This window comes from Lutjanus erythropterus, chromosome 16 (genome assembly GCF_056507025.1).
Source record: "Lutjanus erythropterus isolate fLutEry1 chromosome 16, fLutEry1.hap2, whole genome shotgun sequence".
NCBI classification, from domain to species: Eukaryota; Metazoa; Chordata; class Actinopteri; order Lutjaniformes; family Lutjanidae; genus Lutjanus; species Lutjanus erythropterus.
Window position 1 is genome coordinate 19,060,546 of NC_139332.1, and position 22,051 is coordinate 19,082,596.

The 22,051-nt window shown below is 40.2% G+C and overlaps 1 protein-coding gene across 1 annotated transcript; it reads left to right on the forward strand.

The window, feature by feature from the left end:
- Nucleotides 1-3,248: 3,248 nt before the first annotated feature.
- Nucleotides 3,249-18,098, forward strand: susd5 (sushi domain containing 5). Its single transcript, XM_084739016.1, has 5 exons — nt 3,249-3,579; nt 5,207-5,384; nt 11,490-11,599; nt 13,880-14,068; nt 15,495-18,098. The coding sequence occupies exons 1-5, from the start codon at nt 3,495-3,497 to the stop codon at nt 17,414-17,416; spliced, it is 2,484 nt and encodes an 827-aa protein (XP_084595142.1). The 5' UTR covers nt 3,249-3,494; the 3' UTR covers nt 17,417-18,098.
- Nucleotides 18,099-22,051: the final 3,953 nt, after the last annotated feature.

Consider the following 22,051-nt stretch of genomic DNA (forward strand, 5'->3'; position numbering starts at 1 on the left):
AAATCCCTCACAGTGTCTGGTTCCCCATCGTTCCTTGAAAGGAAAGGAACCCAAAAAGTGAGCAGTGAGAATGTCTGAGCTTCCAAAGAGCAGTAATTGTTTCTGATGGAGAGCTAATGTTAGCTTGAATGTGAGGGTGCTGGACTTCAGTCATAATGTTACAACACAGCAGCGCCAGACTGTTGTTTCTGACTAAATTTCAGCCTCATTTCGACCAAAAGTTGTCTATTGACAGGTTTTGTTATTTACAGAGAGCATTAAGCCTTATGTAATGTTTTGTCATGTTACACCTTTTACAATGTTTTCATCTTGTTATTTCTTTTAGGTCGTTTCCATCTTGTTAGGTTTTGTTCGGCCTTGTTATGTCTGTACTGTTACGTAGTTTTTGTCTTGTAACATTTAAAAACTACGTACCATTATGTTATTTTGTCTTGTTACATCTTGTTATGTTGTAATTGTCTTGTTATACCTTTTGCCTTGTTACATCTTTTAGTTGTTTTCATCTTGTTACGCCTTGTTACATCTGTGCACACAGATGATTTATTTCTCTCAAATTTAGTTTACAAATAAGTTAAAATCCATGTTAATGAGCATTTCTCCTTTACCAAGATAGTCCATCCACCTGTCAGGTGTGACATATAAAGATGCTGTTTAAATGTCATGATTTTAGCATATCCCAGGGTCTGAGGTCTGAAGTTTTCTTCAACAGGTATCATGAAATCATAGATCATCAATTGTAAATTATTCAAATCCCTTTGTAAACCCCTTAACCACATTAGTTTGAAAGTTGAAAAACCCTCATAAACGTTCAGTTACTAAAAGGACAATGTGGTGAGATTACTTCATCAATTACTGTTTCCAGGGTCATCAATAAACTTTTAGCTTTTAAATGTTTTATTCTTGTCACTTGCAGATGAGAAAGTGCCAAAACAACTGTTATACTGTAAATCTAACACTACTGTCTTGCATGGGATGCACATGCATTTCTGTGCAAATGAGAGGTTGTCTGTGTATGAAAACAAGAGTGATTATTTCTATAAAAAACATATGTGCACACTGATAACTTTTATTATTTGTTTTGTTTTTTATTGTATTGTGTGTAATGTTTTTGTAGGTTATAATGTTGCTTTAGGTTCACTGGTGTGGATCCTGTATATAGCCTACTGGTATACGTGGGTTGGTTATCTTCACCTGCAGATTCACTGCAACAATGCCTTCATGCTCCAGAAAAGCTCTCTATAGTGTCATGGTCAGTGGTCTTTATCTCCCTCACCAAAAGGGACACACACACACACACACACACACACACACACACACACACACACACACACACACACACACACACACACACACACACACACACACACACACACACACACACTGACCAATAGAAGGGAAATGTGACCTAGCAGAGGGGACGATAAACCTTAATTAAGATTTAAATGCTCAAAGTATCAGCTCCATTTGGGTGTGCTGAACCTGAGGTCCCTTAAGTTGTCTTTAAATAGCAATGTAGTTCCAGTATGTTATTCTTTAACAGACTTTAATACACACTTTCTTATATTTTAACATCTAAATGAGGCTTTTATTCAGCCAGCTCACACGTAATGAGCAGGTGGGGCTTCGATTTGTTGCTGAAGGACCCTTCAACAGCAGCTGTTCTAGGGGAGAGCAAGGACAAAAATATAACTTTTTGTATTTCCTTTGCACAGAGATACATGACATAGAGTAATGATATTTTATTGTGAACAGAATACACATCTTCTCTACCTTAACCAAACATTCTTTTAAATTTTGCATAAATGAGTTGGACACAATCAGACCACAAATTGACTTTACACATTTTTACTTTTGCCATTTCTGATGGATCGAAAACAATAGTTGGATAAAACAAACACAAAACAAATATGTACTTAATATTTCCAGCCTATAACGCCCATCAGTTCTGTTGCTCTTGCTCACAAATAAATTTATCATATTAACTGTTGCAGTTGTATTGAATTTGTCCAATGCATCTGGACTGGTGAGACGTCTGATTGTCTTCCTCAACCTCACCCTGGGGAATTCCTTCAAATATAATGACCAAAGAAATGTACCTTTAATAACAACTTTATCCTGGCCAGCACCAAAGATAGACAACCTTGATAATTCAAAACCTTCAGCCTATGGACAGTGGCAGACTCAGACTATATTAACAGCAGACGCAAAATAACATAAAAAGGGCACCAGCTGTATGCAGTGGGGCACCTGGAAGGGCACCCTAGGGGGCACTTTCTGCTGGACATTGGACCATATTAGAGGGAACTTTATCATGTTGTGTGGGACACTGGTTCACTCTAGAGGGCATTTATCGTGTTTTATCTACCATAGGTCCAACTAACAGGGCAATTTTGCTGTATTTTTTGGAACATGGGGATATTAGAGGGGCAATCGCCCCTTGAGTCTGCCAGTGCCTATGGATATGTCTAACACAGAGGTCTGCAATCTTTACTATCAAAAGAACCAGAAGAATTTCATTGGACAGCTGAAGATATGACAGGAAAGGGCAGATATACACATACTTAAGTCATATTTTAGTCGACAAAATAATAAAACATTTTTTACAATTTGGTGTATAGGCTGCACATTTTTACAAGTGGAGAAGGTTAAGAATCACTTAAGACCTACAACAATGATACATGAGCTAACCTGACAAGCCAGAACCATCTGGGAAGCCGTCCACAGAAACCTTTTGGAAAAGGATCTCGCAAATCCAGATGGCTCGCAAGGTAAACAGGGAGCCACTGGAGAGGGGCAAAAGAGATGCATGTGGCTCTATAACGGCAGATTGGTGACCTCTGATCTAATCAATGATATACATTTACTGTCTCTGGGAAGTAAACATTAACTAAACAGAAAATGCTTGTATTTTGCTTTATAACTAAAATCAGTTTTTCTACTGTAACTGTGGGAAAGTGGCTGATTTTCATCTGTCAACTAAATGACGAGGTGTAGGACATGTGGACTCCACTTTACAAGAGAAAACGTCCATGGTGCTACCGTCCCACCTGTACTTTTGTCACAGCTCTTCCCCACTGTTCCTCCTCTCTGTCTCTCTCTGTAAAGGAGCAGTCCGACAGTATATCTGTCCACGCTCAAGAGTTTGAGCCGTGACGTGTTTACTTACACTGACACGCCAGTTTTCACACCGGTGCTCCAGCTGCTTGCGAGGGCGACTATTTGGAGATAAACTGCGCCCAGCTCGCCCCTGAGCCGCTCCGACCGTTTTCTTTCCGCTATCACCACTGTCAACAAGCTTTTACCTTCCTCCTGCTCAGTCCACCTCTGTCTGTCTGTCCGTCTGTCCACCAGCAGGGACACAGCGGGAGTGTGTGCTCCAACATCACTCTGACTGACCCGCAAGACTGTGAACGCAGAGACGTTTGGAAGTTTTTTTGGACACTTTTTCCAACAAAAAAAGTGAGATTTAGCCTCAAAGCCGAGGGCGCAAGAAGATGCTGGATCGTTGTAACCAAACTGTATCACTGCTCTTTGGATGCCTGCTTTGTCTTGTGCTGACTTCTGTTGTAAATGCAGACGGTAAGTTAATATTTTTTAGATATTATAAAATGATAAAAGATGCGATATGTGACAACAAAATTATAGACCTCATTATAAAGTCGTGATTTATTCTCAAGCATATCTTTTGAGCTTTTATTGAATATCAAATGAGTTTCTCTAATGATAGTTACGGTTTGGTGATGCACCAACAGTTACCGTAATATTTGGCACCTGCTTATTCAGTCTCGCACGTTTCATATTAATCGCCAAAGAGATCATAATTCCCTCTGAGACTATAGGTGTTTTTTTTCTCTCAACAATAAATATTTTACCCAACACTTAAAAAGATGCCTAATATAGGCATGCGGTTATGCGCGCAGTCATCTTTACTCCAAGCTTTAATTGACCCAAATATTAGATTAGATTAGATTAGATTAGATAAGATTAGATTAGATTGGATTAGATTATCAGAGCATATTTTTCTAGTGTTTCTGAACACGAGCTAATGACGTGACAATGAGGTGTTAATGAAGGGGACAGTGTGGTAATCAACCATCACAGGAGGCGGCCACTGACATGCATATAGCATGTGCCAGTTACTTAGCTCAGTTTACTTAAGTTATTTTCAATATATTGTGCCATTTTGGGGGGAACAAGGAGTGTCTTGATTAATTGATAATTTGTACTCTTATGAAACTCTTCTTATGTATAAGGATGTAGATTTTGGTATAAGTCTCTGCTTTACTGTCACAGTTTCACATTTTGGAGTCAGTTGTTAGTAGTAGTGGTCAACCGATATGGGCTTTTAATGACTGATGCTGATGCCACTATTTAGAGAGCAGGAAAGTTGATGACTGATATATAATGCCGATATCAAAACAAAGAAAAGTTATAATCTAATATCAAGGATATCTTAGCAGGTAATTAAAAAAAATATATAAAAAAAATATAGATCTTTTGTGTGTGTAGGACTTTTTTGCTGTGATATCAATAGAGGTATTGTATTGTTGTTGTTGTTTTTTTAAATAATACTAGTATTACACTGAAGTATCTTGACAAGTCTAGCAATAACTGTATGGTTTTTCAAAAAACATTTCACTGGATACTCAAAACCCATTTAACAAAAATGGGTAGTGCTCAAAAACCTGGCATATGAGCTGAGGATATTTAAGCACAAATATAATCTAATATAGTTCAATATATAATATAAGATCAATAACAGGCCCTTTAACCCTCCCCTTTTCTCCTTTGTCAGTCATCTTCAGCTAATTGCAGGTGATTGTCTTTTGTGAACAAATGGCTCTGTCTTTTGTCTTCACGTAAGACAGAGAAGATCAGTGTACCATCAAATATCTCAAAAGCCACCTACCAACTTGTTTACTGAGCATTCACAAAATGAGAATATTGTAATGTAGAAAGAGGATATAATGTTATTTGGCATAACAACTAGATAAGAAATGCAGGGTCTCCCTTTTTTAATTTGTTTTCTGAAAATTACCATTTTTTAATACACAAAATAAAATTATTGCATACTAATGAGTCAAACCTCAATCAACTGCATTTAGGCTCCAACAACTAGTGAATATTGTGCATTATAAGAGGTTTATAAGAGGTGATAAGAAGCTTCAGAGGTTTCCCTCTAACGCCCTGCTCTTTCTCCTCTCAGGTCGAGTGTTTGTGTTGGACCTGAGGAACTCCTCTGGCCTGCAGGGCTTCAGAGACGCTGAGCGTTCGTGTGCCTCACAACATGCCCGCTTGGCATCATCGGCGGAGCTCCGTCACGCTGTGGTGGAGTGCTTCTTCTCCCAGTGCACCCGTGGGTGGCTCTACGGAGGTGCAGTGGGGTAAGAAAAGAAGTGTATGTGTGTGTGTGATTGTGTATGTGTGCCTGAGGGTCTTCATTGTTTAAAGGCACATGCAGGGAGACTTGAGATTTCTAAAGATGTCAAAGGTCATTTCGGTGAGTGCGGGTCTGTGTGTGTGACGGTGGTGGCAGGAACGGATGAAAGAGAAAGGAAGTGAAGGCATCAGCGGCAGTTATAGAGAGAGGGTGGGAAGATAGAAGAAGAGAGTGACACATTTCAGGGGGGAAAGAGAAAAAAGAGAGAGGAAGAGAGGGAGAAAGACTCCTCTGTTCCTTCCTGGAGGACGAGGGAATTCTGAGCCGGGGTGTCATGTCGACAACTGCCTCCATTTACACCTCTCATCTCCACGGTAACATCATGACACAGCTCTCAGCATCCAAAGACAGACACAGGGAGACAGACAGGCTGAGAGACAGAGCTGAGGAAGGTGGGTACACTGCTACAGTCAGGTGTTTGATTGACAACTTGTGTCCTTAGTAGTAATGGCAGAGGATAGACAGAAAGTATTCCTGTCATCCTGGTCCACGTGGTTTTAAATACAAGGTGATTTAAAGTGTGTAGGGAAGGGTTATAAAATTGAAATTGGCTACGGGCCTCTGCTGGTATTGTCATCTCATAGGAAGGCAAATTCAGCATTCAAGGACTACAAGAAAGCTTAATACTTTTGAAAATTTACTTTTTAAAAAAAAAATTCCATTACCAACATATTTTCATCACACTTAAGAAAAAGCAGTTTCTATACATCTACAAAACACCAGCAACTCTTATATAACTTCAGATGACTCTTTAATACCCCTGATGAAAATGGCAAGCAGAGAATTGTCAGTTTTGTCTGTTCTTTTGTCAAGTGCAGATTTGAATGAATTTTGAAATGAAACAACTAGAAAAAAATGTTATATTATATTTTGGACATCATGTTTTAGGGGGAGTGAGGGCTGCCAGTTTAAGACCCCTGTTGAGCTGAAATACTGCCATGAAGAACCTGACAAACTGACAGTTACTTTCTTTATTAACTGATCATCATTTTGTATAAAGTACAAGAAGGACACGTGCAAGCAGCAGGTGATTTGTTAATTTTTAACATGGGGCGTGGCTTCATCACACCCTAGTGATGAGAAGACTGGCTCTTTTAATCTACCACTAGCAAACCAACACATGAACAACCCTTTAGGTTCTATATTGTTTAATATCCCCTCAAAAGCCATAGTTTACTAATTTATAGATTAGATCTGAGCCAAACTGGCAAAAGGGTGGCACTGAGAGAAATAGGCACAATTACAGATCTGTTTTCTACTTCAGCCCCATGGACAGCTTCATGGATTTTTCAATACACAATGCAATTAGATTGCTGATATTTCAGAGCCATGGTCGGGGCCACATCTAATTTGCACAAACCTTAGTTAGATAACAGCTCAGTGAGTCTTAAAGTAGAAGTGCTTTTATTATTTTAAAAAAGGGCTTATGAACAGAAATTCTTCTATTAGTTGAAGAAAAAGGCATTAATGTTCAAAAACCTCCCACGAAATGGTGGCTGCCCTGAGAATGACGACTGCCCGTACAGTGAAAGAGCTGACACACTCACTGCTCTCTTTCTTTCACACCCACTTACCATGTCTGACAATATATCACCCATCTATGACTCTGTCTGTCTCAGTTCACCTCCAACCCCCCCTCAGACCTTTTCCATCTCGCCTTATCCCTCTGCTGCGTTGGTGAAGAAAATGGAAGTTAATGTAAAAGAAGGCACATCCTGCACTACATTGCCGACACTTCATCCCCATTGTTTCTTCTTCTTTTGAATTTTTCCTTCATGTATTCAGGACATCTTTTATTCCCTCCTGCCTGCTCCCTGTAAGGCTGATGCTGTAGAGGAGTAGATCTCCTGTAGGTGTTGGCCAGTGTCCCGTCCTGTACCGTCCACTCAGCAGAACAGTGATAATAATTCTAAATGATTGTGGAAGAGATTATTTATGCTATGTTTGCTATATTTAAAAAAAAACTGGTGATCAATCATTGAATCTCTATATATTTTTTAATAAAATTTGATACAATCCAAGATCATACACCAGTGTATGAGGAAAAGAACCAGTAATGAATTATATTACATGAAACACTGGGTGTGTAAAGATAGTGTCACAATAGCAGGTGCTGTTGTAGTGTTTATTTAATTATGTATCAGTGTACACTGTTATTTATGGTTGAGATTATGACAGTGTGTGAGGGAAAGTATGATTTACGGCCTACATGGCCTGTCTTATTCACCTCCCTCCCTTGTTTTCGTCATTTGATTTGGTATCTCTCACATTTGATTCTTCTTGACTTATTCAATTGAATTAGAAAAATGAAAGGGATGCAAATAAATAAATAAAATAAATCAACATGCTAAAGTATTTAGGGCACATATTGATACTCATCATTTTTTACAGGCCACTCCCACAGCCACGCCCCCTTTTTGCTTGTTGGCATGAACAGTTAATCAGCTGTCCTTTAGTGCACGACCAACCTCTGCACAAAATCTTGTGCGAGTCTGTGAATCCATTTGGTAGTTATGCGCCTTTTTGTGATAGGTCACTCCGATTACCACTCCTCCTTTTAGCCAGTTTGCATGAACACAAACACGCACCTTCACACGCACACTTTACTGCCGTGCCAAATTTCAGCCTCCTGGGGCAGAAAACTGTGGAGCGGGGAATTTTTGTGGACTGACTGACTGACTGGCGACTGATGGAGTGACCTGCAGAGCTGCAGCGAAAAATGATGACGATGTGACAAGCATGTTCCCCCATGTCTGGACAATATGATTTGTAGCTGGGACATCTCTGTAGCACCACAAAGCTTCATTTCTATGTTGTGACACATTTATCAGGATATTGCACATGGTCATATTTCAATTTTGATAACATTTTGATCAATTGTTCAGCCCCAGTGAGCTAAAATGTCTTCAGGGGTTTTTGGAGGCTGTCATGTGCTTTCATCTATTTCTCTGTAGTCTGAATTGTGCTGTTTTTACAGTTTTCCAGAAGGTACTGCTCAGGTGTTAGTGCCAGTTCGGAGTTGCACTGACATCATTTTTAGGTCTCTTGCATAATAATACGTGCTTCTCAGAGTGACTCTCCAACCTTAACATCTTCCTCTTACCTGTCAGTCACAGATCTGCTGCCATGGTAACCAAACAAAGTAATACCAACAAAGTGAATGAACACTCAGTTTCATGCAAATACCTTTGAGTTTTTTTTCCCTTGTAATAGTTGTGTCATGTAAGGTGAGGATTTGGAGAAACGGTTCTTCAGTTGAATAAAGTGTTCCCTCGGCCTGATAAAGGTCAATCTCTCTCTCACACACAAACACGCACTTAAACACACAAAGATGCCTGCAGGAGTTACAGTTTAATAGGAAAACAGTCTTTATGGGGGTTTTTTGTCTCTGTGTTTTCTTTCGCAATTTCTGTCTCGCTGCCCGTCTCTTCCTCTCTCAGACTTTTGTCCTTATAAGCTGAAGTTAACGTGGCACAAGCATGCAGCATGACTCGCATCGCTGCGCTGCCAGTCAAATTCTTTCCAATTACTGATGCTTTGATTAACTTGGTTACACAAGTGCACACATACACATGCACACACACACACACACACACACAGACTCACACACCCCCACATTCAAGTCTGGAATCAGTACCGTTTCCATTTAATGATGCTTGATTGATAGTATTACCGGTCAAACCTGTTATTAATGAAAAGTGTAATATGTCTGACTTTTAATGATGTTCCCGAACTCAGCCAAACTTTGACTGATGTCGGGAGCTGCTATGGGAACAAGATTTGATTGGCGTGGGAAGTTTGAGTCAGCCTTATCTGCTGCTTTTGGATGACAAATGGGTTAATGATGCTATAAACCTTAATGTGGCAACAAAAATAGACTATTTACTCAGCATTTTTAGCCACTGAGGCTTGTAGGCGTTGTGCACTGACGGCATTATTCATTTGGTCCCAGTGGAGTGTGTATTATATCTCAGCCCCAGTGTTATGATTGTTCTATAAGAAGTTGGCTCTGACTGAAGGCTCCTGCATGGGAACATCTATTCTTAATGTGCCACAGTGTGATAATATTGTGCCACTGGCTACAACTGATGATACTGCAGCATGTCTGAGCCATGAAGTATGTCCCTGGACTCTGATGTCATGCTCTACAATAATATTTAAATAAGCAACAAATCAGGCGGCGACCGAGAGAACAGTGAGTCCTGGACATACAGTATCTGTAGATTGTGTGATGTCATGCTACCCCTATACAAACAGTATATAAACCAGAGCTGCGGCTTTACGTGTGATATTATCCAGCACAAATTTCACTTCACTTTTATCAGTGCTGGTGCTGCTGAGCTAGTTTTAATGACGTTATATGCTGTTTTATTTAGGTACTTTAGTCCAGTGGTTCTCAACCTGTGGGTTGCGCCCCCTCGAAACGGTCAAGATAAGATCTCAGGGTTCAGGAGATGATTAATGAGAGAGAAAAGAAGGAAAAAAATCCTGCTATATAAAGTTGTATTAACTTAATGAACGTTTCGCTAATTGTTGCTGATTTTGTAAAATATTGGATTATTTTACCTCTTTGGGCCTCAAACAATTACTTAAATGGGGAAATGTCACTTCAGTGGAACTTCAAACAGCTCATTAGTGGTTTTCACACTGCGTTTAGGTCCAGGCTAAGAGAGCTGTTTGTCCCTTGCTAAGAAAGCTTTCACACTCACACAGTCCAAAGTGGTCTATCCCTGATTTCAGCCTAGAGCTTCCTGGTCCATCATATAGCCCTGAGCTTTGTTTAACACTGGGTTAACAATGTGTGTATAAAAGGAGGCTAAGTTATCCCAGGGTTAACTCTTAGACCAAGGCTGAGGATAACCCTGGACTAAGAACATGCGGTGTGAAAAGCCCTATCTGGAACATGACTGAACTACACACTGATTTTTTTGTAAGAGGTCACAACCAACAAGACTGGGAACCACTGGTTTCAACTTTAACAATAAAGCTTCTCATTTTATATTTATGTTAATCTGAAAAGTAGTCACTGAAGTTGTCAGATGACTGTAGTGGAGTAAAAAGGTCCATATTTTTTTTCTTAAATGTAGAAATATTAAGTAGTATAAAATGGAAATAATACCCCAAAATTGTACTTAAACTAACAGTGTGAAACTTTTATGTATAAATTAATGTCTGTTACATTCAAAACCCTGTCAAATGAGTCCATATGATGTTGATGAATCTGTCAGTTAAATCTTTCTGCAGTATACCAGTAGTCCATTATTATTCCAGTATTATACCAGTATTCTGCAATATACCAGAATTTTTATCTGGTGTCTTTCACAACCATAAGTGTAATGCTGCCTTAGCACACCAGAATGACATTTCGCCACTTTTGTTTTCTCCAAGTGAGGAAATAGAATATTTGCTGTTGGCATATTCCCTTATTTCTAAGCGCTTGAAGATCCAATCATCAATAAAGCATACGGCTCCGATCAGACAGAGCACACTTTTTGCGGTGAGAGGCAGTTGTTTTCTGACTGTAAAAATATTCTCAGCAGGATGAAACTATTCATAAAGTTGGTCTAACAACTGATCGCGTTGTCAGTTATAACTGTCTAATAAACTTGCCACTGTAGGAAACGTGGTTATATGACCTGACATGTAATAATTAATAAGTGTGCAGTAATGATCAATTTTATGTCAACCAGCAGTGGTTGGTTTGCCTGAGCTGAAGGCAGAGCAGCCTGTAGTGGAGCACAATATTAAATGTACTTACTTTCCACCTCTTCGTGTGATGCCTCAAGTGCAATATTTGCACTTAAGGGACTATATTTCAGTGTCTGTGTAGTGTTAGAGTGTGAGAGTGTGTTAAAAGTAAACACACTGGGTTTAATTATGACCACCCTCAATCCTAGAGTCCCACAGGGGTGCTTAGATGTTTTGCTGTAGGCCATTAGCTCACAGTGTCACTGTAATTAATGAGTGTGTTTGTGTGTATGTGAGTGTAAAGTTCTCCAACATGATTTGATATATTGATCTATTTATTTATTTATTGATTGATTTGTAGGACCACGGTGTGTAACGTTGTGGGCAGTGCACTGAAAGCAGTGGATGTGAGAACAGAAAATGCCACAGAGGACGCTGCACACCTGAACGCCTTCTGTATCAAAGACAAAGGTCAGTAAACACACAAACACAGATATATGCTCTCATGATTTATAAATACATATATAACAGTGTGAGTTGTGATCAGGATGTGAATGGATGAGCTTTGTGTGTATTTGTGTGTACTTTTCTTTCCTGAGACATTTGCTGAGGTGTGAAAGAGGCTGTGTTCGCTCCATCTACACTTTCAACATCCTCCGTCCTGTGTGTGTCTGTGCTTCTATGTTTTTACTCATATCTGTCTGTATATACCAGTCGTTCTTCCTTCTGGGTGTGTGATGTGTACACGTTGATATAATGTGATTCATGAAAGCATGGAAGTGCCGACGGAGCTGAAGCTAAATTCCACACACCTATTCCACTGGCATGGATCTGAGGGGAGGGGGGTCGGTCGCTGGTTGGTTTTGGATCAGACTATTACTGGACACTACTCAGAAGAGATCTCTAGTCCCTCAGCAGAAACAGTAGAGCTACTGTGCATGTTCATATACTACACTCCCCTAGACTGGAACAAACACCCTGCTGTGGGGCAAATGAACAGTACACATCCATCTGAAGCAGTGACACAGTTTCACAGGCAGGGTTATGTACCGTTTCACAGATGAAATTTTAAAAAAGCAACTTAGAAAGATTATACTGGCAACATTTTTTACACCTGTTCAGAAGTCAGGAAAACTGTAGAGAAACTATTTAGATGAGACAAAAAATCTGTGAACTACTTTTTAACAGTTCACAGATTTTTCTCTCCCCGTTTGCTTCGCAGGGCTTCTGTAGTTGCGGCTACAGTTATGGTTATGGAGCTGTGGTTATGATGGGAGGTATTGGAGGTTTAAGATGCCATTCTAGCCCCATTTTCAGGGCAACATACAATACATGTGATTTGAAAAGTACTTTACAGTAAATTAAGTCAATTCTGTTGATTGAAATATTTTACAACTCAATTTTTCATTTTTAATTCCGTTTCTGTTTTGTGTAAGCGCTGTTTATTTTACATTTCAACATTTTTCAAAAACATACTATAATTTAATGATCATTTTAATATGTTTTTGTATTCTATAGATATCAGTTTCAAATGCTGCTGCAGTTTAATGCTGCTTTTATTAATTGCACAACAGTTGTACAGCCAAGTCCATTTAGTAACTGGTCTGGAGCTTTCAACTATATCACAGGATCTCTGGAGTTTGCCCACTTCCAAATATCTAAATATTTTTGAGCACTTTATAGCTAATACATGGGTAATACGGGTATCAGAACAAAGCAAGAGGATCCCTATAGGTCAAACAAGATTCAAATCAGCCATTGAACTGATACCACTGGGTGTGTAGAGGGAAGGAAAATTTATCACAAGATTTACAAAAACCTACAAAAACACTGGTCATTTTCAGAGTTGTTTTCTGGTATTTCTGTTATGTTTACCAGCGAACAGGAGTGCCATATCAGCGAGCATAGACAGCATCCTGACAGATGTAGCAACTGATTAAAGCTGAAAGTGTCAGATCAAGAAGTATCTATTATTGATCAACGTATCAGATCGTACTTAACTTCAAGTTCTGGCACAAGCAGTTTTAGCTTGTGCTAAACAAGCTAAAACAAGCTGTGTTTTTCTGTTAGACATTCAGATCAGTCCTCATCATTTCAAGAGAAGACTAACCCGGCTGCAACTTCACAGACGCAAGCAAAGGTTGTTTTCTCTTGTGATTATCCCATTATTTCATGAAATTGGCCTTTTGTTTTCTCAAGATAACAAGATAATTGACTTGTGATCTTGAGCGAGGCTGTTCTCAGCTTCTGCACAACTGAATGTATTATTCAAAGGTCTTTATTTTCAGAAAATGAGTAAGATAACCGAAAACTAGCATTTCTAGTCAATCGACGTGTCGCCTTGGTATAATTACCGTAAAAAATTAGACCAAAGTCAAAACAATGCATAGCCTTTATCTCATCCCAGTGGCATTGTTAGTGGTTGTGTTTGCCAAAATTACTTCCACTTTTTCCTCAAACCCTGTCGCCTCCTGCCCTGTGAGACATTCTTATCTTTTTCTGTTTACAAATGGGATAATGATGCTGTAAAGCTGGATAATAACAATGAGTCATGTTTCATTAAACGCACTGTGAAATTTTGAAAAGGAATTGTATCATCTTTACGGAATACTTTAACGATTCAAAACATGTTTATTCCACTTTGGTTTTTTAAATATGATTTTAAGTGGAGTTTTTCCAACTATAACAAGCCACTTTCTATGTTGAATGTGTTTTTTTAAGCTGTCTTTTCTCTGTTGTTGTTGTTGACAGGTGTGCCATGTGGTGACCCTCCATCCTTCCCTAATGCCCGTCTGCAGGAGCACTCTGGGTATGAGATGGGAGATGAGCTGCTGTACACGTGTGTGCCAGGTTATGTGATGCCCAGCGGACACGGGGCCTTCAGCCTGCTGTGTGACAGCTGTGGAGAGTGGTACGGACTGGTGGAGATATGTGTCAAAGGTAAGAAGGTGTTTAAACTGTTAACGCTGGGGAGTGGGACACCAATGTAAAGAAGCAGAAGGAGAAAGAGAAAGCCCCCCTTTTGCTCGGCCTTTTCTTCGCTTTGATCTTTGCCCCAGACTGTAGACCGCTCAGGGGTCAACCTCCTCACTTCTTGCTTGTTTGCTTCCATTGTTGTGAGGTGACCCATGCTTGATTCCTGGCCTCTGGAAAACAGACTCTCAGTTGTGAGTTGGGATGAAAATGGCTGCTCTGACACCTCAGTGTGACATGCCATAATGTGGCCCAGTTCATAGCAGAGGGAGAAGGGGGCAAGAGTTGTCTGTGAAGGCAGAATGCCAGGCCTGTGTCCATGGTTAGGTAACAGAGTCATAGTCATGTTTGTACACTGCAGCAGAAGTTCCAGAATTGTCCCTCAGTAGCAAGGTAGGGTACCAGTACTCAATTCCTTATATGTATCATTTGTATCGACCAGAATAACCCAGTACCAAGTAGTATCAAAACTTCTTCAGTCAAATGATAGCTGCATGTGATCCTTTTTGTACCCAGATCTAGAAAAACATAACTATTTGTATGGGTTACTCACATTATTTCAAGTATGCTTACACTCAAATGATGGGTATCGGATGAAGTACTCTATTGGTATAGCTATTATTTTAAGGGTACTAGTACTGTAATATTAAAAATGATATCCAACCCTAGCCACAAGATTGATACCTCTCTCACTGGAGCCAGCAGTCAGTTAGCCTAGCTTAGCATCAAGACTGGAAATAGGGAGAAACTGCTAGCCTGGTTTGGTGACGGATTATTTCTTGGCTGGGATCGTGCCTAGAAGGGAACCCCAGACCTGTGCAAGATGTTGCATGAGTGATCATTTTAATCCAGACCATGATCTTTACCTAACCAAATGTTATCTGTCCCTAAACCTAACATTATAAAATATAATTAATTTGCACAACATGCATTTTGAAGAAACATGTAAACCACAAATCTAGGATTCCCTTCTAGTCACAACTATCGGCTGGTTGAAGTTACTTCCTGAAGTCTTCCTTTTTACCTTTTGACACAGCTAGCTGTGTCATAATGTTTTCAGTCTTTATGCTCAGCCAAGTTAACTTGCTGTAGTTTCATATTGATCAGGTAGATACAAGAGTGGCATCAGTCTTCTTATCCGACTATTGGAAAGAAAGCAGATAAGCATATTTCTCAAAATGTCTGTTCTCTAAATGGTCCAAAATGTTTGGGAACCACTACTCTTGATTATGTCCACACTGAACTATAATTTATTATTATCACATCATAGGAAATAGCATTTATGCCCACTACATTGCCAGAATCTAATAGTTGTCTATGATGTTTCAAATGGCTCTTTAAGTTTTTTAGTTTAACTGTATGATGTGAATGTGTCCCTCTTGTGTTTCTGCAGATGAGACTGAAAGTCATGTCGACTATGAGGACAAGTTCCCAGACTCCTATGGAGAGGCAGAACACACCAGTGAAAGACCAGAGGAGGCTCATGGTGAGGTGTATGAGGAGGTGCATGGAGCTGCTTACCCAGAGGGGAAAATAAATCAAGAGCAGCAAGAGACGAGTTTTGATGTTGGAGTGGAGGAGGAGCATCAAGACCAACATGGAGGGCATGATGTGGAAGGAGAGGTGATCAGTAGAAAATTTGGAGGAGGAGAAAAAGAGGAGGAACGGGCTGCAGCCACCGATGCACCTGTCTCTCTACTATCCCAGAAGCACCTCTTCTGGTTCCCCTCTGAGGCCTTCCAAGATGAGGGACGTGCCATCTCCACCAATCCAGCCACACAGACGACACAGAGGGCTTCAGGCGCCCAATCAGAGGAGAGCAAAGAGCACGAGAGCCAAAAAAAGCACCACCACCAGCATCCTGTTGATGTTGACACTCATGATCCTGAACCAGATGGCTACAATGATCACGATACTGATGACCAGGATGATCATGATGATAGCCACCATGATGATGACAGGGATGCCCATGACGACAGCCACCATGATGACCAAGATGACCATGACAGTCACCAGGATGAAGATGACCATGATCATCATGTGAAGCATTACATTCCAGCTCGGCATGATGATCTGGACAGACGGGATCATGATGATCATGATGACCATTATGACATGGGTGAACACGAAGAGGACCGTGATCGTGATCGCATTCGCTATGGTAGCCAGGAGTATGACGATCGAGACGATACTTATGATGAACATGAAAGCTATGAAGATCATGAAGATGTGACTGATGATCATGGTGATGATGATCAAGAACATCCTGACGGCTCTAAGGAACATCCAGACCATGATGACCATGATGACCATGATGACCATGATGACCATGATGATGGCAAGGATGATAATGGCCACTACACCAATCACAATGATCATGATGACCACGATGACCACGATGACCACAATGACCGCGATGACCACGATGACCACGATGATCACAATGATCATGATGACCATGATGACCACGATGATCATGGTGACCACGAACACGACGACCATGACATTTATGATGATCACGATAGCCATGAAGATGATGACAGTCATCAGCGTGTCATCTTTTCCATACCAACAGATGAACATCAGAACATCACTCAGACAGTAGAAGGAGGAAAGGTGACCACAGATGACACCTGGCTGGACGGCTACCCTGTTGTTCTAGAGGACACGGAAAATGGTGACTCCACAACAGACAGGGCAAGCCTGGAGGACAGAGAAAGAGGGACAGTTGTCAGGACAACAGACAGACCCAATGAGGTGGAACTTCGTAGGCCCGGCACTTACACCAGCTCACCGGAGGTGCCAGAGTCTCTGACCACAGAGCCTGTCTTAGATCAAGGTCGGGTGGAGGGGATGTGGCCTGATTTCATCCCCACCGCTGCTCCCTCAGACTCCCCCTCATACTCCGACACCCTGGACTATGACACACAACAAGCAGCTCCCACCCACTCCTGGGTGAGTGATCTCACCGAGCACCCCTTCCTCGATAACGTCCCAGTGCACGATGGTGACATCCTAATGGAGGAGCACACCGTGCAATACCTGCCTGGTGAGACTGGTGAGAGGGGTGAGATGGAGGGAGAGATGGGGGAGACAATCTGCACAGGTGAGGACTGCCCTCCTCCGAGCTCGTCCAGCCGAGGCCCCATGGTGGCAGCCATAATCGTGGTGGTGTGCCTGGCCCTTGCGGCCGTTATTGTCGGACTGTGGTGTTACCGACGGCAACAGCAGAAGAGCTCGATGTACGAGATGAATGGGAAGGGCCAAAGTCAAACCAGACAGGGTCAACAGATAGAGATGCAGCAAAAAGTGTAAGAGTGACAGAGGACAGAGACATTTAGGAGGGACGGAAAGATTCAGATGAATTTGAGAGGAAATCACAGCCCTGTGTCTTGCTAGAAAACACTGCAAAATTGAAGATTTTGGGTAGGCATGAACAAATTTGAAGAGCAATCCATTGCCCATGTATTGCAGAAGATTTTGTTAAACTCTAAGAACTGAAACCTGACTGACACAAGATGGTAAGATCTCATCACTCATTAATTTTAAGAAATTTTACCCATTTTTGTTATACCTGTCCATTATTTTCAACACTCTGACATCTAGCTGGACAGGTGGTGGGGCTGTGTCTGGACTGGACTCATCTCCAGGAACTGAAAAGGAAATTATCATGTAGGAAAACCACATGAAGGCACATCTGCCTTTCTGAATATATGAACTGAGACTTCAACCTCCAAAGCTCTTGGACATTGTGGTAAATGTTACCTTGCTGTTATTTTTTATTTCACTGACTGCTTGTTTATTGTTCTTGATTCTGCATCTTTTCTGGGTTTTTTTTAGTATTGTGTTGATGAAAAAACTGTTTTCCACTTGTTACAACATGACAAGAGCTCTGAAGGTCATTGCAGCAGATTTGGGCCGGTAGTCCCAGACAAACGACCAGGCTTCTGTCAAACCAGCATCAAAGGAAAAAAGGATGATGATGATGATGATGATGATGATGATGATGATGATGATGATGATGATGATGGTTAGACCACATGAGAGAGTGGTATGCCGGGAAACTTGAGAAAGAGAGGTGAAACATCTTAAGATCTTCTTGCCTCTGTTGGTTTTGACAGTCGGCTGGTGAAAGATGTAAAGCAAGTCTCTGTCCAGACTCCATCTGTGTGTGTGTGTGTGTGTGTGTGTGTGTGTGTGTGTGTGTGTGTGTGTGTGTGTGTGTGTGTGTGCACGTATGTGTGTGTCAATGTGTCTGTGTGTCTCAGGTCCATGCAATCCGCTGGTCAGCGGTGCATCATGTTTGCTGACGGCGTTCAGACCAAACAGAGATCAAACATTGCGGTGCTGCCATGGCAATAGAGAGAAATAAAATGACAGCCTCCAACGAGTTTGCATCCCAGGTCATGAAATATAGATGTCTTTGTCACAACCCTGTCATACATGCACAAGATATATTTTAGCGTCTATATGCCAGAAAGTTATTTTAAGGCATGGTTAACATTGTGAAACGGTTGCCCCTTGGTTAGGGTTAGGCAACAAAACTAGGTTACTTGGTTAGAACGGAAAAAAAATCATACTTTATGTTTGTTAGGTAGGTTATGAGACGTAAGTGAATTATAATGTTCTTGACATATAAAACCCCACCCTCCTGGGTGAAACCTTTTTGTTTGTTTGACCCTAGTCTGACTCACCGGATGCACTCTGCAGGTATTAGTCTGTCATTGGGTGACTTGTTTCAGTCGGGTATCTGCATTTTAAAAGTCCCCAGGAAACAACAACAACATTCAAGATAGCATCATGGATGCTGAAAGTAGCAAATTAGTGCCTGGAATGCTAATGATACTAATGTTAACAAGCTAACAGCTGTTACCATTTCTTTGTAGTCATTTTAATGACAGAGCTCTCCTTTCACTTAAAGTTCCCCCGAGACTGTTTGGGAGCAGCACTGTTGCTGCATCCTGGGCTTAGCTCCACCTAAGATGATCATGATTGGTTTAGAGAAATACAAACAGGGCAGGATGTTTTGCATCTATGGCAGAATGTGTATGTGTGGAGCCAGACCTTTCTCCCATCCATTCACCCCACATGAAGTCTTTCTCCATCTCAACATTACATCACCTGACACGGATTGGTTTACAGTCCGAACAGCATTATGGAAAAGATGTTTGTGCATCTGTATGAGACACAGAGGGGTGAGACAAAACTTCCTGCTTGGTATTTCTTGGCCTGGGAATGAGTATGGGCTGAAGCCCTCAAAGTTACAATTTTAATTTAAAGGATTAGTAATAATCTGACATATTCTTTTGGTTTAGGGTGTTCAATAAAAACTTGATTAGATTTCAAAATGTTATGTGACACTGGGGTAAAATTAGGGCTGGACCACATGCCCTAAAGTGTAATAAATATAATGCTGAATAGTTTTAATACATCAGTGTATTATATTTCCTTATTTGTGTTCTGTTGTTTGTCCTGCTTAATCACAGTATGAGAGATATGAGATTTCACCGTAACATCTCAGAAAATATTAGTATAGGGTCTTAAATATATTATAATACACTTTATTAGAATTTCACAAAATACTATGTCCTGACAGACATGGAACATGATATAAACCTGAAATATTTTTGATGACAATAATATGGTAAACTGTTGACAAGCAACATGGTGTGATAACCAGCAATTTTCATACCACAGTATATCATGATCCTGGTATACTGCTGCAACTTTATGGGGAGATTTAATGTTTGGTTAGATATCATTGCCTGTTGTAGATTTTCTAATTTTAAATATTTGGGATTTCAGACACATTTAGCTCAACAATTGTTTTATGAGTATCTTGATTAGAAATTAATAATATTGATAACTATAATTTTGGTTTATTGTCCAGTTCTAGCTCAAAAAAATGAAGAATTTTACAGTGTACCATAGTTCTGTACGATTCTGTGATCTTTATACTCTTGATGTTTTGGTACTGTGCCAAATACTTAAGAGCCATGTCATGTTAGAATAACAAGGTGCAAATGTAAATAAATTCATATAGTCACAAGAGGATTTAAACTTAGATATTAGAGTTTGTAATTCTGGTCCTGTATGGAGACTACAAAATGAATTATATGGCAATAACTTCAATAGAAAGTGCTTCTCTATGTCAAAAGTGGGTGGTGGATGTTGATGAGGTACTTTATAGTGTCATCAGTCATGAAGGATCATCAGATTGTTTTTCATTTATCTCCAACTAAACATCCAGTGTTCTCAGCTCTAAGGGTATTTTTATTGATTCATTTCAAAATGCCATTTTTTTTTATTATTTCTGTTTGAAACTGAATTGATGATCTAATGTGGCGAGGACCTGGGGAATTAAATACATGTAGTCTGTATGTTTCTGTAAATATGAGTGGTTGTAACTTTTTTTTAATACAGTACTGTAGTGTTACTCACATGTTAGAAATAAATTTAACTTATGTTTCTTCACCAAGACAGTCCAGCACAATTTACAGTAGACAATGCCTCTTCACGTCTCACACAAGGTTTTTACTTCATCTACTATTAGACGCTGTTGTTCACATGTACTGTACTCGGGACAACATAAAAAGATCACATTATGGATTATAAAACAATGACCTGTCAGACATACCTGTTTTTCTGCATGATCCATGCCTGAAACTGAATATAACCTTCAAATATGAAAAAATACAGAAATCACCTGAGTTATGAGCAAAATCATGATAAATTTTACTTTTTTTAACATTGCTGAGTCATGCAAATATTTCTCAATGTCGCTTCCTCATCTCAAACATCCTGATGTGTGTGAAGTCAGGATGAAATGTGTACTGTAGTTGTGTTCTCTAAGTCACAATAAACTCTGAAACATGTGGTTTTAACTTTTGATTTCTGTTTTTATTTCCTCAAAGTCCAACAGACATATGCACTGGCCTGTCACATATAAACATGTGACTTTGACCTGCGACTTTGACTCCTCATAATCGGCCTTTTATCTGAATTTTAAATCAAGTCCCCTCTATCAGCCATTGTCACATTTTTCTTTGTTATATCTTCTAAAAAAGTTTTGAAAAAGAACAAACGAGGGCAGATGAAAGATAAAGCATCTGCAAGGGAGAAGGAGAGGCAATAAAACAGACAGGTAAATACAGGCAGGAGAGGAATGAGAACGCAGCGAGAGACGCACTGTAATACAGCGAGAATGTTCCCCAGTGGGTTTTTAACATCACTGTGTGACAAACTGCACAGAGACTCAATGTTCAAACATTATTAAACAACTCAGTGTTTTCTCTGGATGTCTCCCTGCTCAGCACAGCCCCGGGTTTCATCTGAAGGACCCTCGCAAACATTCTGCTGTCAGCCCTTTATTGAGGCCCCAGTGAAAAATCAAGGGACACAAACGGAGTATTAGTCAATTAATTAATAATTAAGGTGATTTTTCAAGCAAAAATACTGAAAATCACCCAGTTCCAGTTCCTTTACTTGACATTTGCTGCTTTTCTTCGTCACTTTTAGTTTCTGGATTGTTGGTTTGGACAGAAAAGGCCATTTGAATACGTGAACCGGTGCTTTAGGAAATTGTAATAAGTGCTTTCCACTATTTTCTGACATTTCATAGAACAAACGATGTTGGTTTCATATCAACACTGGGGGGGACGCATATTAAACGGGGGATCAGGAAGTTGTCTGCCAGGAACTTTTGAGGACCAAACATTTCACTTCCTGCATTTTGGTGAATTTGCATCCCCAAATTGGGAATTTTCTGCATGAATTTATGGTGAACAGACTGAATATTCAGGGGTACATGTCCCCTGTGCCCCCCCCCCCACCCTGAAATCTACATCTGTGATATTAGTCAGAAAAATAACCTCATTGCAGCCCCACGTGAAAAGGATATTATTCAACAGTTATTGCCACATCCCCAAAACTAGCAGTGGTAGTATTACA

Coding starts and splice junctions, on each gene's coding strand:
- susd5 (XM_084739016.1), top strand. CDS start 3,495: ATGCTGGATCGTTGTAACCAAACTGTATCACTGCTCTTTGGATGCCTG. Junction 3,580..5,206: donor TTCTGTTGTAAATGCAGACG/GTAAGTTAATAT, acceptor TTCTCCTCTCAG/GTCGAGTGTTTGTGTTGGAC. Junction 14,069..15,494: donor GGTGGAGATATGTGTCAAAG/GTAAGAAGGTGT, acceptor GTGTTTCTGCAG/ATGAGACTGAAAGTCATGTC.